Raw genomic sequence first — 19,408 nt, 5'->3', positions numbered from 1 at the left:
AATCTCATTATTGCTAAATGATTACTATTTTATTTTTATTTTTCAAGAAAATATAATCATGGTTGTTAACATATTTGAACATTTGAAGAATCTTGCCTATTGATAATTAAATGATAGAGTTAAACATCTCCCGTAAAGGTTTGGTTTCAAGAATATATGTAATGTTGGTAATTCTAAATATAATGAGAAATTGATTGAAGAGATGACAAAATGTTTTGATGCTAAAAATAGTTATTTTGAGTTACCTAATTTTAATATTTTTTTTTTAGTTTAAGAGATATTATATACATTGCAGGCTTCCAAGAGGTGAATCCTAATCATTAATTGATACGTGATTGTACCATTAATAAGTTAATAGAATCAAGATGTAATTTAGGTTTAAGAGTTAAGAGGATTAATCTATCAATTGAACTTCTAATTAGTTAATTGAATTTATCAAATCCAATATGTTTTAATGCTCTTATTTATATGTTGTTATTTATGATCCTTAGGGTAAAATAAAAATAAAAATATTGTTATTATATAATTGATTAGATGATTGATAATTACTCAAATATAATTGAATAAAACTAAATTGAGAGACAATACATGTAATCATAAGAAGAAACTACAATCTTAAATTTTTATCTATATTAAAACAACTTTGTGATTTCTTCACTTTTTTTGCTTGTTTTCAATTTCAAACTTTATTTTAATATCAATGTTTATAATTATTAAATTTGCTTAATGTCTGAGAAACAATAGTAATAAGTACTTAAAATATAGACTCGTTGAGAATGATACTAGAAGGTTTCAAACACTCTCTTTCATCATAATTGACAATTACACCTTTCTTTTGATTGAAAATTTTTTTACAGTTTAAAATATGCAATACTACTAAATGATTACAATTTTGCTTTCTTTATATATATATATATATATATATATAAATCATGAATATTAACATATTTGATCATTTCAAGAACCTTGTCTCTTGGATATTAGATGATAAAGTTAAGTGTTTCTTAAAAATATCTACTTTTAAGAATACGTATTATGTTAATAATTGTAAATATAATGAGAAATTGATTGAAGTGATGACAAAATGTTTTCATTGAAGAGATAGTTTGCTTTTACATTATTGACAAGCATGTTACACGGGTTGACGAGATTGATCCTATTCTAATATGTGTTTCCTATTTTAGACAAAACTTATGCAATTGGAAAAAAAAATAGTGAATATTATATTTTTTTTTAGATTTTATTTTACTTTTAATTTTTAAAACATCATTCATTTTAATTATTTTATTTTTATATTATTATGTATATTGAAAAGAATTAAAATTATGACTATTTTACAAAATTAAAAAAAATCCAAAAATTAAAATATTATGCTCGTACAATTTGAAGGAATAACTTGAGATTTTAGTCAAGAATTATATTTGCTTTTCTATTGAACCCTTATAATATGTTTGGATACATGGTGAAATATAGTAGAAAGAAATAGGCATAAATATATAATTGGTCCCTATAAATATAGCATATTTTACATAAGTTTTTATTAAAAAAATTGTTAGTATTTAGTGCCTCAAATATTATGAAGTTAGGATTTAGTTTTTACCATTAACTCTCTTATGTTAAATGTAGAATTAACTGATGGAAAGTCAACTCAACACTCCCACGTACAATGTCACGTTATTTAATTTTTAATATTTTATTATTTAAAATTAAAATTTATAAATAAGTTCTTAAATACATTTTAAATATTTATAAAAAAACTCTTTCTTCAACTTTTTTTTCTTCATTCTGAACATTCTTTTTCCTTAATTATTCATCAATAGATTCCCAAAATTTTATGCATAAAAAGATTCTAGTAATCCAACATCTTTTTGTAAATTAAGTTCTTTATTACTTGATAAATTTGGATTCTCCATGGTTCATAACTTCAAAAACTAAAAACAACTAATGATATATATTTTATAAAGTTATAACAATCAAGTACCTATCAAATTTATTATTTGAAACTTAAAAACACCAAAAGAAAAAACAACCAACTACAAGAGGTTAAGGTGAAAAATGGTGTAGGGTGTAAGTGGAGTGAGAGAAGGGATGGAGTTGGAGTTGGAAGTGTTGACATAGGGTAGGAGAAAAGGTAAGGGGAGAAAAAGGGAATGGGACGAGAAAAAAAAAAAGAGTAGAGAAAAAAAGGAAGAGAATAGACTTTTTGTGAATATTTAAAATGTGTTCATAAACTTATTTATAAATATTAATTTTAAATATTAAAAAAATTAAATGATGTGGTATTATTGTAGAAGTACTGAATTAGTTAGTTTTCTGTGCTTAACATTTGATAGAAAGAAGTTGATGATATGAATTAAATCATAACTTCTTAATATTTTAAAAATTAAATTCTGACAAAAAAGTTTACAAAAACTTGTTACAAAATATGATATAATTATAGGACAAATCACATTAAGCCAAAAAAAATAAAATAAAAATAAATAAGGTACAAAATAAAGTAAAAAATATTTAATGTTAAAAAAATTCCTTTCACTTATTTGGATGAGTAAAAAAATATAGAAAAAATAATTAAGTTGTATTAAAAATATTTATAAAAAAATAAAATTAATTTAAAAATTTTAATTTGTTTATTTAAATTTTTAATAAAAGTTTGTTTTTATTTTTTTACTAACTTTTAAATGAAAATGAAAAAAATCCAAGCCTAACCGTCCTCGTCATCCCTCTCTCATTACTATTCATTTTGTCACTTTCTCATTTTTCTTTTGAAAAAAAAACTCTCTCTCCTCTCATTTCTATTCATTTATTACACCGCAGGCTTTGGTCTCTTATTTTATAAAATGCAATACATTTCAATGATTAAAATTATAACGTTAACACTACAAAAAATAAAAATAAAAGTGTTAAAAAGAAGATTAAAAAAAAAACTATTAACTGAAACTTGTATTATAGATATTTTCCTTCAAATGCCAAAGCGTTGACCAGCAGGTTCAAGATAATGTTCTTCCAAATTCTCTGCATGCTTCGGTTGGAAAGGAGTTGTCTTTAAATATAAATGGCCGGTGAACGGTTCAAGCATTCGCGGGATTCAGCCATTGAGCGTGGCACGTTGATTCAAACTTTATAGAACTAATTCTGATTCTCATATATCTTCTTTATAAGTTTACATTTAAATATAAAATAATAAGCATTTATTAAAAACAATATTTATTGTACTTATATAATTTTGATATAATAAATACATTATTTTTTAAAAATATCATTTTTTAATTTTAACTAAAACATATTAATGACTAAAAAAATGTTAAAATTATTTTATGAATATAATTATTCAAAAGGTTTAAGATAAAATTTTAAACGTATCAAAAACTATTTCTTAATAAATTAAATGCTACACAAAATAAAATTTATAAATTAATTTTTAAAAGTTATAATTAAAAAATTTCATTACTTTTCTATTCACCAAATGAATCTATTATTTATTAAATAAAAAAATTATAAACTTTAATAAACACTATTTATTGTTTGAGTTAGTTAGAAGTTCGTATTTAACGAAATGTTATCATCATTATTTAATGAATCATTAGTATAACAAAATTCATTGAATAATACTTTAATATATGATAATAATAACTTGTCAAAATCAAACACTTTAATTTATATCATTATTATATATGTGTCATTAATTTATGTTACATATAGAATTTATAGAAAGTAAATTGTGTGTTATTCATAAAAAAAATTTAGGATACAGTATATAAAAAATTTTAACTAATAATATTTAGACACATATTTAAATAATAAATTTATTTAATAATAAATTATTATATTTATTATATTTAAATAAGTTGAAGAGTATTTAAATTAAAACTAAATAAATTAAAATTTTAAAATAAAATAATAATATTATATTAATATTTTTTTATATTCTTAATTTTATTATTATTAATATTTAATTATTACCTTAATATATTATTTATAATTATTTTTATTTATATTAAATATAGATCAATTAAATATAAATTATATTTTATTTAAAACTAAAAATTTATTAAAAAATAATAAAAAATAAAATAAAAAATTTAATATACAAAAAAGTATATATATATAAAAGACCATGTAGCAAATAATATAAATAAATTATATATAATAATTTTTTTAATTTATCATGTGTTTCTTTTTTATTGGTATAAATTTTTTTAATACGGTATCCATAAAAAAATTTTAAGATACCATCATACACACCTTTATAAAATGCTCATTACACTTTACAGTAAAAGATGGATCCTTGAATAAATTATTCTAAAAATTTAATATTATTTATATATAAGAAAATTTTATCTTTAATAAAAAATTTATGACATAAATATACTTTTTAATCTCTTAAATATACTATATTATTTAAATTTTTAGAAAATTATTATTTTTTATTTTAGTCTTTTCATTTTCAAAAGTTATTAGTTTTAATCTGTCAAAATTGATACGTGACGATATTTTAATTTGTCATATTATTATTTAATAGTCATTAAAAACTCATATTAATATTTTTAAAAATTTAAAAAGTAAAAATTATTTTATACGACTAAAATTGAATATATATATATATATATATATATATATATATATAAAATTTAATCTTAATCATTTATCTAACTTACATCTAATAGCTACATTTTATAATATTATTTGACTTATACTCAATTTCTCTCTTCCACTAATCTTATTTAATGTGTTATAATTTATAAAAATTGTTACTTATTTTTTCCTTAAAATTTTATATATTTTTATAAATATTTATTTTATATTTATAAAAAAATATTTTATTTTAAATTAGAAACATTATTGAAATTATTATTTTACAGTTTGTACATGTTAAAATTAACTAACATGAACTACAGTATCTTTTATTGTTATAATTTTATTTTTTATTTTATTATATTTTAATTTTTAAAAATAAAATATTGTTACTTATTTTTATATTTATAAAAATTATTTTAAATTTAAATATTTATTAAGAGTTTTATCTCTTCAATTTATGATTATCAATATATATTAAATATTTTTTACACTAAATAATAAAAATATTATTTTAAAAAACTTATATTTTAAATTTATTTAATTTTATTATATATTTATAATTTTAAACATACTATTTGTAATTACAAAACTATATTAAATTATTTTTAAATTATTATTTAAAATAATTTTATTATATATAATTATTTATAGAATATAAAATTTTATTTTTTAATTATTAAATTATTTATATATTTTTTTATAAAATAAAATACCAATGAATTAATAAATTATATTATTTGTGTAGATTTATTACAAAGGTGTTAGCTTGTACTGTTTTAAGTAGAATATGAGTAATAGAAATAAACAGAATATCAGAAGAGAGAAATAAAAAGTGAGAGTAGTGAAGTAATAAATTATAACACATTAAATAAGTTAGTGAGAGAGAAAAATTGATATATTATAAAATATAGTCGTTATATGTAAGTTAAATAAATAGTTAAAATTGAGTATAAGAGTTTTGGACTTACACTGGTGTAAGAAAACTCAAATAATATAGTTCACACCACTTATGCATATTTTAAAAGAGCCAAAGGAGAAAACAAAAAATGTTGATTGACCAAATTAAAAACGCGAGGACAAGGAAAATTTAAAACAATGGTGGTGAGCCTATGAGCATGTCATGAAAGTGAAAGAAATAAAACCCATAATTTGTCAAATTTGTTGATTTGTATTGAACTCTTCTTCTGTTGTTATTTGACTTTTCTCCTTTGTTTTCTATATTTTTAAATACTTTATATATCAATTTTTAATTATTATGTAATTATTATGGAATAATTTTTGATTGACATATGTTGAAACATATTATTATCATTAATGAGTTAAATAGCGAATAAAACTACTAATGAGAGGCTGGTTTAAGTAATACATATGTAGTTTTCTTTAAATAAATGATAGGGTTATGCAAATGAAAACTCAACAAATTTAAGCTTCAAACTCCTTGAAAAAGGAAAATGAGGAAGAATAATTGGAAATAATTATCCTCAAATTACAGCTCTTGTTTTTCTATGAGTAAACAAGTAATGATGAAACAACACCCTCCAAATTCTATTTTTTCAATCCATCAGTAAGATGGGTCTAAAAGGTGATAGAGCTTCAACATCCAAGTGATTAACGTCACACACTTTGTTTTTTAGGTTAGAGAGTACAGATTGTGGATTAACAAACTTAAAGAACAATAGGTAATGATGGTCAATGACAAAGAAGCATGAACGATGGTGAGAAATAAATGGGGTGGGGCTTTGTTTTTGTTTTCTTAAGTTTAAATCTGAAACAATCTAGTTAGGAAGGAAAGTGTCAAATATTGATAATAATGAATCAACACATTAGTGCACGTTTGATTTTAAGTTTATTAGTCATAGATTTACATTTTCTTCAACGTTATTAATTATAACATATTAAATTTATCTTTATTAAATTTTTAACTAGATACTTTAAAAACTAGGTTTGAGTTTTTACTAATATTTCTCGTTATCAATATTAATGATACAATACTACTTATAAGTACATTATGTGTTATCCTTTTTATTCTTTATATGAAATCAAATATGGTCTTCATAAATATTGAGTGTGGGATCAAGTTATTCATGAAGCAACTCTAACAAAAAATACTTTGTTTGATAAGTTTTTATAAATATTGAGTTTCATTACTTCAACTATTGAACAAGGTGATATATTCATATTGATAATGTATTTTAGGTTTTAAATAAATTACATGTTCATGAATTTATAATTTTATGATTAATGTTTACTTATATTAATTAGTTTTTGATTTATCTAATATTTTTAAATTTGAGCTATTCAAGAAGAACTTTTAGTTTTGTGATTAAATTGATGAAATTCAATGTTTATAAAGAGTTATCGAGCATAATAATTCTTTAGTCGAGTTCAAGCCCTGATAATCAAATGTAATGATTTTTGGCCCCCTCTCCATTAACCTTGGCTTTAGATAATAGGTTAGTCAAGTTACAAGTTAGTATATCTAAGAGTCAGTGGGTTGAGCCTTAAGCATGAAGGTGGTGAACATACCTTGAAGGCTAAGCCTTTTCTGCCTTAAGCTCTCAACACCATAGTGTACTATACAAACAGCGCAACACATGGATCTAGAGGTACAACGATTGGGCAAGACAAAGAGTGTGTTGGTTAGAAGTTTAAGAAGTTGGACCTCTCAAAAGAAAGATAGTGAAATGTTGTTTAGCAGGATATGGCTAGAGTTAAAAGGATTGAGAAATGAACATGTTGCAAAAGAACAAGACTTCACCAAAAGGTGGGTGATCATGTGTGACTTTCGATGTAGTGTAGTTTGTGGGTAAAAAATGAAATTCTTTTAAAATGAAAATAATAATTATAATTAAAATAAGTTAGTCAAAACATAAACTTTTTAAAGTATTACTAGCATTATTTATTTTTAAATTTTTAAATATTTATATTTAATACTATTATAAAATATAATTAATAAACAGCAAAAATTATACTTAAATTTTATCTTTAATTAGAACACTAAATTCTGAGACATTTTAAAGTAAGAAAAGGAAAAGAAAATATTGATGATGGAAGGTGCAACCTGGCAGTGAGTGGGGGCAGTGATTCAGGGATGGGTGAGCAGTTGAGCACCAATCATAAATGCAATTTGCAAAGTTAATATAACAAAGATCCAAGCAAATGGGACCCTCACAATCAGAGAGGAGCGTCTTCCTCCAATCCAAATTTTGAACCGCACGATTTACGAGGCCCCATCTTCTCTCTCCAATCTCCACCGTGTGATCTTCCTTTCCTACATCTCGAGAGTCCAACAGCCCACGTTTCATGTTTGACCCATCACCAGTTTTGAAATGTGCCATTCCACGCCAAATTGCCTATGCCATCTCAACTTTGAATTTCTTCAGAATTAATCTATTTCACTTTTGAATACTTCTAAATCAGACCAAATTAAATTATTCATAACTTGTTTTTTTGTATATTTGTTAAGTCAAAGCATAGGTGCCTCATGTGGTGAGGTGCAAGAGAGAATGTCTTGGTCCATTTTATCATCATATTAGCATTTATAAAAAAAAAATTATATTTTTTAATAATTTTTTATCATATGTGAACTTAATCAATTTAAACTTTAATTCATATAATATTACCTTATTTATTATACATATAAAATTTTATATAGTTTAATATGTCTAAGTATTTATTTTGATAAAAAAATATTTACTTTTAATTTTAATAAAATATTTTTTACTGTTTTCATAAATTTAAGATAACATTGTATTTCTTATTTAGAATATTTAGAATGATAGTTGTAATTTTTTAATATTTTAAATATTAAAATATTTATATTATTATAAACATTAAGCGTGTTTTTGGGTGACCGAGAACTGATTTGGCTAATGCATAGGGAAGAAATGGCAAGAAGGACAGAAGTAATTGTGATGGAGACATTTTTATGCCATTATAAACAGGACAAACATCTGTTATTGTTTCATTGCAAATTGCAATTCACTTTTTATTTATTGGGTATACGACTATTTGTTCATTCTGCCAAACCAAATCTTATCTTCCAACCATAATGCCATCTATGTTTCAAATTAAAAGACGTGTTGTTAATCAATCTGGTTTGGCAAGTTTTGCTGCCAATTATGTAAATAATTGTAGTATTATTTATCCATTATTTTTATAATGTTTTTATTATACCAAACATTTTATTCTGTGTTTCTCTCTCTTTTATTTTTATCTTTCCCTTCTTTATGCAAAATCTAGATAAATTTATGGTACAGTTACACTTTTTCATAAACATATTAATAAATTAATCAAACCTAATTAAATACACAATTTGAATTAATTGAATTAAGATATATTCATTATTGACATAATTTGACACGTTAAAGAATTAAAGCAAAATCTGTAATGTTTCAATACTTAATTATATAGCAATATTTATTCTTAATTAATTTATTTTATTGTGACTTACTCTTTTCAAACATACTTTCTGTATTATTTGTAAAAGTATACAAGTTTTATATTATTACTACATATTTTGTGGCCTCTTTAGTCAAGTTTTTATCCGATTTGCATCCAGATAAATTTAGGTTCAATTTACAATTAATTAATATTAAATTATAATTATTTAATAAAATTAATTATACAATTAGCTATATGTATTAAATAATTCTGAATATAGTATTATATTAATATAATAATATTATTAAATTTATATATTTATTAGTGACTATTTAATTAAATATTCTAATTTCTTATTTAACATTAACTAATTACTTAAATGAGAAATAAAAGAGGGTGTGAATAACGATGACAGTCTCATGTAAGAGGTACCACTTAAAATTATTTTGTACGAGCATATAGTGTTTAAAAAGTAAAAGATAAAAATAAAAAATATTAATTCAATTTTAATAATTTAAATATTATTTATCAAACAATTTTTTATAAGTTAATTTTTAAAATTATATATTTTATAATTTATCAAACATGTTTCCTTAAAAAAATAAACTAAAAAATCATAAATTAATTATAAACTTGTGTCCTTAAACATTTTTTTAAAAAAAAGTGTATTTGAAAAACATTATATGCTGTGCCATAAAAGGTATATCATATAATATTTTAGTTTTGTTAATATCAAATTTTAGAATTAAATTTAAGTAATGAAATATAACTTTTGATTGAAAATATTTATTATATAAAAAACATAATTGATATTATTTTTCATAAAAATATTATTTTAAATATTGAAAATCAATCTTAAAGAATCATATTAACAGACTTGTTAATATTTTGATAGCATTTCCAGTTGAATTCTAGCGGCGTCTTATTTCAGTATTATGAATTTTTGTACCATTCAAATATTTCCCTCAGAGTGGCAGCATCGTCATTAACCTCAAAACCTATGGACGAACTTTAGCTTCAAATTCTAAGGAGGATCAAAGCAAACTATTTTAATAAAAGCCATTAATTGTGTCAGTGAGACAAATAAATAAATAAAATAAACCGCATAAATTGAATTCAAATCTTCTGTTTTTATTTCTTGTCTTCCATTTTCAAACATCTGAATGTCACTGCAACTGCACCTTCCAACCTTGTCAAGCCAAACTCATCATTCATCAAATCAAACATATCCAACAAAAACAGCTTCTCCCTCTTGTGCTTGTAAGACAAACACCAATCAATCTACTTGTTTCAACTCTTCATCCAACACTAGCTAAGTTCTTAGCTCATTGGAGACTATTTGTGTTGACCCATTATTCATTTCATTCCATTTTTGCCAAATAAAGGTAATTAGATCCTTGTTTAGTGCCTTTCAACAATACCCTTTTGGATCATCTTCCTTCATGTCATTTTTGATGATTCAAATCTTCATGTTTTGATTGAAAGACTGAAACTTCGGTGATTTGTTTTAGTTTTTGCTTTAAGGGGTACTCAAAGTTTTAATTTTTTTTTCTTTTCTAATTTTATACTTTAGAGGTTGACAGAGAGAAGCTGAAGTGATGGTGATGAAGGAGAGAGATGAAGAGCTCGCTCTGTTTCTTGAGATGAGGAGGAGAGAGAAAGAAAATGAGAAGAACAACCTTCTCTTACTTCAAAACTCTGAGGAACTTGATTTGTCTAATTTGGGTATTTTTTTTCTCTTCTCATGTTTTTTTATTGGAGCTTGTAATGTTCTAAATTAAATGACGCCATTTTATGTTATATTATGCTATTTCTATAGAATCTACTCGTGGAAACTCTATGATTTCCAAGATTGTATCTTCAGTGCCTCCAAGGAAGACCGGGGTTGAAGAGTTCTTGAATTCAGAGAATGACAAGTCTGATTATGAATGGTAATGTGGGGCTGCAATTTTTTATTGCTGATGGGGTGCATGATTTGGCCCTATGAGTTAATAGATCTTGTAAATCAATTGGATTCTAAAGGGAATTCTAATTAAATTTAAGTTTTGGTGAGCATTTGTTTTTATATGTGATCGATGATAGAGTAATTCCAGCAGTCTAGTTGAAAGCAGTCACACTCAAACATTGCAAAATGATTATTAAATTTTTAGAATGATTGATGTTTATGATTGATGTTTTTTAGCGGTCCCCATTTGCGAGCCTTTTTTTTTCTTTTTTTTCCAAATATGCTCATGTCAATTTCAGACCGCACATTGTGTTCTAATTTCCTTTGTGTTCTTGCTCGTATCAACGATTCATGATATAATTATTGATAATTAATTCGTTTCTCAAATATTTTATATATCATAATCAACTTGCAATAAATGGTGCTTGCCAATGTCCCATTTTAGTGCCGAACTTGATTATGGTGCTGAGTGTTTTCTCCAAAGGAAACTAGTTAACATTAAGCTTTACTTATTCTGTATCCTTTCCTGAAATTGATATCATTTTCATGGAAAAGGAAATCTATGAACACCTCTACATTAGTCTCCGCTGATTTCAATTGCAACCTTCAGTGAAGGAATCAGAATGAATTCAATTTTTCTATTTGCATGGTACATAGCTCGTTTTGTTAATTTGGATTTCTCATTCTGAAAGAACCAAATTTCATAAGCAATTTTTAGTTACCATAAGCAATTTTTAGCTTATTTTAATAAGCTTTTTCAGTTTATTCCAAAGTGTTTTATGGTTAAATTTGCATAATAAGCCCTCATGTAAAAAGAGCTTATTGACTAAGTGCTTATTAAGCTGTTTTAGAGACTCCCTCTATGTATTTAACCTCATTCGTAGTTTCTGCATCTATATTACATTACCATTTTTGTCCACTAGAACTCCTAACTTATTATTGACATGATGTTTTCTTTTATCAGGCTTCTTACACCACCGGATACACCTCTTTTTCCTACTCTAGAAAAAGAGTCACAAATATCAATAAAGAGTGAACTGGAGATTCATAATGCTCGTCCAACAGCTTTAAAACCTAGGGTAAGAAACATTTAATATGATTTTTGGATGCTGTTGAAACATATCATATGATTGGAGTGTATGTAGCATAGCACTTTGTCTTTATAATTCCTCTTTCTGTACCAAAACTTGAATTCTTTTGAATTTCAACTAGTAGTATTAGATTATGTTTTTTCTAGTTGATTTAGTTAATACAATATTTGCAACTTTCTTGTTATGCCGCATCATGTGCTGCAGGTAGCTAATATCCAAGCAGAACCTGCTCCAAGAAGCAATATAGTTTCTAAGCATCATGCATCAGTGCCGGGACTCGGTTCTTCCACTACTGGTAGTAGGAGACCCTCATCTGTTGGTCCAACCTCAGCCACTTCCAGATCTTCAACTCCATCTGGAAGGCCAACATTACCTTCAACTACCAAATCCTCTAGGCCCTCTACACCCACCTCCCGAACCACCATAACATCTGCAAAGTCAACAGCTCCACCAGTGCGATCATCCACTCCTTCTAGATCCACTGTGAGGTCCTCAACACCTACTACAAGGCCTTCCTTGGCATCTTCAAAGACATCTCAAAGATCAGCAACTCCAACACTTAGATCATCAACCCCATCGAAGGCATTCGGAGTATCTGCTCCTCCTACTAGACCTTCATCAGCATCAAAAGCTCGCCCCACAGTTTCTAAAAATCCGGTGCAATCACGTGGAAGCTCTCCATCAGTGAAATCTAGACCTTGGGAACCATCGCAAATGCCTGGTTTTTCTCTTGATGCTCCTCCAAATTTGAAGACATCATTGCCAGATAGACCAGCTTCAGCCACTAGGAGTAGGCCTGGAGCGCCAAATTCTAGATCATCTTCTGTTGAGGCCAATAGCAATGGAAAATCTAAAAGGCAATCAAGTGCACCTTCCAAAGCAAGGGCTTCAACTGGGTTTAGCCACAGCAATCAGAGCTCCATGCATGCTTTGAGTAGAGCTCGTTTCACTGATGGTGATGATGAAAGCCCGGTTGTTATTGGGACAAAAATGGTTGAAAGAGTAGTAAACATGAGAAAACTGGCACCACCAAAGCATGAAGACCATCATTCTTCTCATAACAATTCTTATGGAAAATCTTCATCATCTAGTAGCTCTGGATTTGGAAGTACCCTTTCAAAGAAGTCCTTGGATATGGCAATGAGGCATATGGTATGTCCATTAATTCCACTACTCATTTGTTTTTATCTAAAATGAAGAATGATTTTGTAGCTTTAATTAATGAAATGATATTGTGAGAAAGATATTAATGCTTACAGATACTTAGCCTTGATATATGCCTTGTAGTAAAGGCTGCTAACTTCTAGATTTTTTTTCTATTCTTTATATGGGAATAACATACATGTCTAGATTCCTATCTGATCTTGAACATACTGGAAAATGCAGGATATGATGAACAGAATCTATAAACCTAAACACTTGGTTACATATTCTCTTCTCTTTAATATCAAGGTTTAAAGTTTGAATTTAATGAAAAGTGTTCATTCATGCACAATATTGAGTAATAGAATGAATAGAAGGATTCAGTAGATAGACATTAATATAAAGTACATTTAAGACATAATGAAGTATGTTACAACTTACAACAGAATGTTGACAAAGAATTGCTAAGTATCTCAATTATATTATAGTTTTAAACCGCGGTTTATCTGAATTTGAATGTGTAATATGCATTATTATTCTGCAATAAATAATGTATACAGTGCTTTAAAATATACATGGAATAATTTATGTGATTCATATCAAGCAAGTTACAAGTTTCTCTTCCACAGGACATAAGGCGAAGCATCCAGGGTAATCTGCGACCGCTTGTGACAAGCATTCCAGCTTCCTCTATGTACAGTGTGAGATCAGGTAGTTCATCAAAGAGCAGGACAGTGAGTGTTTCTGATTCACCACTTGCCACAAGCAGCACTGCTAGCTCTGAACCAAGTGTAAATAACAACTCCATATCTTATGATGGGAGTGAGATTGAAGAAAATGATTTTGGAAGTGAGAGGGGAAACTCTTCACCTATCAGTCATCAAAAATAGTAGGTGATCAATGGTATGATCATCACTGCTCTTGCCACTTTATTTGTATATGTGGTAGAACAAATAGCACTCATATTTATGTGATACCATGTTCACATATAGATGTGTTAATGATAGAAAGTTTGTAGTATAGTAGTACACTGTCTCGGTTCTACTAGTGTGTTGATACACTGGAAGGTTGTCTTGAGACATTATGTGAACTTTATTGTAGGAAACCATTTAAGCATGTTTGTGTCACCAAGAAGGTTTGTACTGAACATTGAACTACCAATTGATGAGCTTGTTCAATTGTTTACACCTTAAAATTGCTGAAAGGTTCACTGTTAAACTGGGCATTGGAAGCTAAAAAACATGTAGTTTAGAGTTTTTCTTTAAATAACACAAAGAAAAGGATCTGAATAGTAAATTAGTGACATTCAAATATTATATAAAGCTATTTCATGCAATAAGTGAATCTAGTTTTACACTTAAAATAAGCATATTGTTATAATAATTGGTACGGATTAAAGGTTCTTCTGTAGTGTTTCTCACTTGCTAGTGTTTGATAGATAATTTTTTTTATAAAAACAATTACATTAAACTGTTTCTCAAAAATGTCTAAATTTTTTGTTTTAGTTAAATAAACTGAATTAAACATGTAAGGTAATGGATTCATACTCCGTATTTGTTCAAAGTAATCTATTGAGCTGTCAAAAACGAATATTTATGAATGATGATGTTACTCCATATTTTCATTATAAATTACCTGTCCAATGAGTTTTAAAAAATAATCAGTAACAAGTATAAAACATCAATTAACAAAACCAAAAATTTATAATTATTTGGGGATAAATGATAATTTGAAAAAAAATCTATTCTTTTGCTTAATTTTTGTCTTGTTCGTTTCATATAAAATAAGACAGATAAAGATCAAAATGCCACCCTTCTTTTTTCCTTAATCATGTCTATTTTCTTTTTTAACTATATTTTCTTCCTTAAGATATGCTGATATTACATTTCCCTTTGCTCTTATTTTAATATTTACACTTCTTTCTCTTCAAAGATAAATTTGTATTATATAGTACATTTAATAAATGATCATTTTAGAAGAAAAAAAATCTATTGCAATTATTCTCGACATTATTAACTATTAATTCTGTAACCTTAAAACAAAGATTTTAGATGAAATTTAAACCTAATAAGCAGAGGCATTTAAAACTTCATTTTATCTTCCACAATATGAAAATCAATAATGCGGCGTATAAAAATGCGTATGGTCTCGTTCATCCATGCATCAATGCAAATGCGTATGGTCCCCTCGCCTACTAACTACCTCGAGCTCATATCTAGTGTGTATTTAATATTGAAGGAAATTGTTGATCATTAACTATTACATCAATAATTAAAATATAAAATTTTTGTTTTAGTGATTATGTGACCTTAAAGTAAATTTTAAGTTGAACATTTTATGTATGATTATATGGTTAAATTTATTTATTTATTTTATTATAATATAAAAATAAAAATAACCTTCCCATTACATACATCTCTTGTGTATATGTTATAGAAAATTTGTTTAATAATACTATTTTTATATGAAAATTAAAAAATAAATTTTGACACACGTATACATATGCTGGTCCAATGGTCGGTCATGGAGATATAAATAATATATTCTTTCTAATATTTTTATTATTATTAAGTAAACTTTTAGTACATCTAACTAAAATCATTATAGATTTGCGTTTTTCAGTAGACTCATAAATTTTATTAAATAATAAGAAGTGTGTTAGAAATATATATATTAAAAATAATAATATGCATTTAGCACAGCTCAAAGTTATCATTTATGCAAAAATGGTTTGTATGTTATCTCATTTCATTTTGAGTTTGAGTGTTTCTTTTATATTCTCAAGGATTATGCTAATGAGTAAAGGAAGCAGAAAAAGAAAAGCATGCAATAAATGAATTAATAAAAACAACATATTAATTATGTTATTTCAACAACAAAGTTTTATTCAAATTTTTTTTTATGAAAAATGTTAAAGTAAATTGTGAACTTAGAAAAATAGGTTTTCTCCCGCATTACGTTGCAAAGTTTGGCTGGAATTTAGTGTTATATGTCATTGGCCATGCTGCCTATATTTATTTTTGTCGCTGGCTATGAGTTTCTTAGCTTATGAAATTGCCCAACTAGAACATCCAGCGCAGCTTTTGGACCAATTAACTTGTTAAGATAAAATTAATTAAAAATAACATATAAATTATGTTATTTCTTGTTGTAATTTCTTTTTCTCACTATGTATATAAATTATACTTTTTTTTTATACATACATCATAATTTATTATTTTTTGAAAAAGAGAAAAAGAAAAAGAAAAACCATAAAATATGTAAACTATCTATAATTATAACTTTAAAAAGTTATATAAAAAATTATCTAGAAAACGAAAGAGATCTTCAAATAAGAGTAAATTTGTTTAATTTTTATTAGTGTGTTGTATTTGATTGATTTTATATTATATTATGATATTTGAAGTTTATGATTTTACAATTTTTTTTTAATTTTCCCTTGATCTATTATTATTTTTAATGTAATTTTTACTTTGAGGTATCATACTTTTAATTTAGAAGCTATTTTAAATATTAAAAAAAGGATACATATACGTTTTATTGGAGTAAATGATATTTTTTTAATTGAAAATGTATTTTTAAAAGTTTTATCACTTAAAAATGTGGTTATTAATATATTAATTATTGATAATTAATTTTTTAACAGTGCAATACAAATGTTATTTTAAAATAATCATATTTTAAAATTATTATATTTTATCATTTTAACACATATTAATCATAGTCATAGAATTAAGTTAAAATATTTTATAAAATAACTATAATAATAATAATAATAATAATAATAATAATATTAATAATAATAATAAGTGTTTGTATATTGCATGAAATGCTAACTAGTTCAAAAGGTTGTCTTTTAAATATAAGTTGTTGGACACATGTAACTACTTTTTAAAAGTAATTTTTGTCTAAAATATTTTATTATCTCTTTTATAATTATACTAATAATAGATATATTTTATAATTTTAAAAAATTAAAATGGCAAGTAATAATAAATATTTCATGCATTGTTTCATTCCATCTCTAACATTAAAAGAAGAGGTTAATTCTCTACTTTAGTTCATGAAATATGAAACTTAATTAAAATTAGTTCTCAAAATTTAAAATTAACAATCATTGATTGTATTAGTCTTTATTGTAAAAAAATATTAAAATTAAGCAATGGAATGATGATTTATCACATTAAGTAATTAGACATAAAACTACACTTTTTTTATGTTCTTTTAAAAATAATTTTCTTTTATTCTGAATTTTTAAAATTTTCAAACAATAAAGTCTTTTTCTTACCTTTTACTTTATTTTTTTTATGACATTTTTTTTCCTTCCTCTTGTCATTGTTACAATGATGTATACTCCAAAAATCGTTTGTCTTTTAGTGGTCTCACTCTCTTTTTCAGCCCTTTTTTTTTTTTTTAAATACATCTCAACAAATCATAGTTTTTATCAACTCAAATCTCATCCCTTAACTACCTCTCTCTCATCACCGTTACATCCATTGAAGTGAAACTACTTTCAAATTCAACATTTCTACCAATCTACTTCATACTCTACACTCTTTCGGACCAATTGCCCCTTCCACCCCTCCAATGTTGTCATATTCTATCCCTTGACAACGAATGCTCCTTCCTTATTTAATCTGTTTTGGACTTTCATGGAACCTTTAAGCTTGAGGTAGATATGGTGGTTTGGATGGGGAAACCCAATATAAAGGAGTTTGGTAGCATGAACGCTATTGCAACAATGGCTAAAAGAAGGAAAAAATATGCATGGAAGAAGGTAAAATATAAAACTTGGAATAAATCTTATTGTTGAAAATTTTTTAAGTCAAAAACAAAAATGAACTATTTTTAAAAAGTTCTAAAGCAACATTAGTTTGTATCTAAAATAAACTTTTATGTGTCACTTCATATAATAAATTATTACTCTATTACTTAATATTAATCTTTTAATAACAAGAACTTACATAATTAATAATAATAAATTTGATGCACTGAACTTTTAAATTTAAAGAATTAGTTTAAACAATATTATATTCTTCAATAACTAAAATAAACATTCACGATAAGTTCACATTGTAGATTTGTTGAACTTAATCAAAAATCATTATTCAAAATTTTAACCACTTATCATTACACAAGCAGTTCAAGTTTATTATGCACCATGTTTTGAATTAATCATTTGATTGAAACCGCGTTTAGGGTAGATCAACATGAAAGCTATATTTAATAATGTACCAAACTGAACGGGCTTTAAGCCCCGTTTATTATATGTATAAAAAAAATAATGTATAACTGAGCGTACAGTTTTAGTTTGTTGGACCTGGTTTGCATATTAGGGTAAATATTTACAAAATTGACATTAAATATGTTTAATTATATAAATTCACTTATTTAAAAATAAGTTTAAATTCTTCTATTAAAAATATATTATTTTAAAAATAAATTCATAATAAAATTTAATATTACTTTTTAACCTAAAATAAAAATTACAATTTATCATGTCTTGTCAAACGTCAATTTAGAGTTAAAATTAATTTTTTCAAATTTATAAGTATATTAGTTTATTAACAGAATAATCAAAGGACGTTACCTATTAATGTAAATTTAAAAATGCAAATAAATTTTTAAACATACATTCAAAGTTGAGGATGATATTTAATTTTTGTTGGTCAACATAAAGCTTATGTTGTTATGGAGATAAATTAATGACACTCTTCAATGCAGCATTACTAAGGGTTATTAATTACAAGTAAATTTTGCTAATTGATGTGCAGTTAGTTCTATTTTCCAATTCTACGCATATGACAGGGGGACAAGTCTTTAAAGCGTTGGCTAATTAATTGGCAGTCTATAACGACTAAGGCAAACTCAGAGGGGCCTACTAATTTCCTGGTGAAAACATTGACCAACTCCAAACAATCATATTTTGTGACTATACAAATTTTATTTATTTATTTATTTAAGATTAAAATTTTATCTTGTGAAGATGTTACGAAATTTTTAATGTTGACTTTTTTTTATTATGTGAATTATTAATATAAAATTTAAATTTTAATTATAAAATAATATTTATAATCTTGTAATTAAATTTGATCTAGAAAAAGGGTGGAAGTTAAATCTTGATAAGGGATTTAGAGGATTTTGATAGCTTCAAATGCTAAAAAATTGCTTTCAACCAAGTCACAGCTTCATGTTTTTAAATCAGGATCAATGAGGTCTTACATCATAGAATTTTCAATTTGATCAGTAGTGGGCTCCAAAATACAATATC

The 19,408-nt window shown here is 25.2% G+C and overlaps 1 protein-coding gene across 1 annotated transcript; it reads left to right on the top strand.

Moving 5' to 3' along the window:
• The first annotated feature begins 10,131 nt into the window (after positions 1–10,131).
• On the top strand, positions 10,132–14,136 carry LOC113863389 (proteoglycan 4-like). Its single transcript, XM_027496954.1, has 6 exons — positions 10,132–10,343; positions 10,532–10,683; positions 10,778–10,889; positions 11,868–11,982; positions 12,199–13,146; positions 13,767–14,136. Exons 2-6 carry the CDS (start codon positions 10,557–10,559, stop codon positions 14,025–14,027), a joined length of 1,563 nt encoding a protein of 520 aa, XP_027352755.1. The 5' UTR covers positions 10,132–10,343; positions 10,532–10,556; the 3' UTR covers positions 14,028–14,136.
• The last annotated feature ends 5,272 nt before the right edge of the window (positions 14,137–19,408 follow it).

Source organism: Abrus precatorius, unplaced genomic scaffold (assembly GCF_003935025.1).
Source record: "Abrus precatorius isolate BTA unplaced genomic scaffold, Abrus_2018 Scaffold3, whole genome shotgun sequence".
In the NCBI taxonomy this organism is placed as follows: domain Eukaryota; kingdom Viridiplantae; phylum Streptophyta; class Magnoliopsida; order Fabales; family Fabaceae; genus Abrus; species Abrus precatorius.
This window is presented reverse-complemented; position numbering and strand designations above follow the sequence as displayed.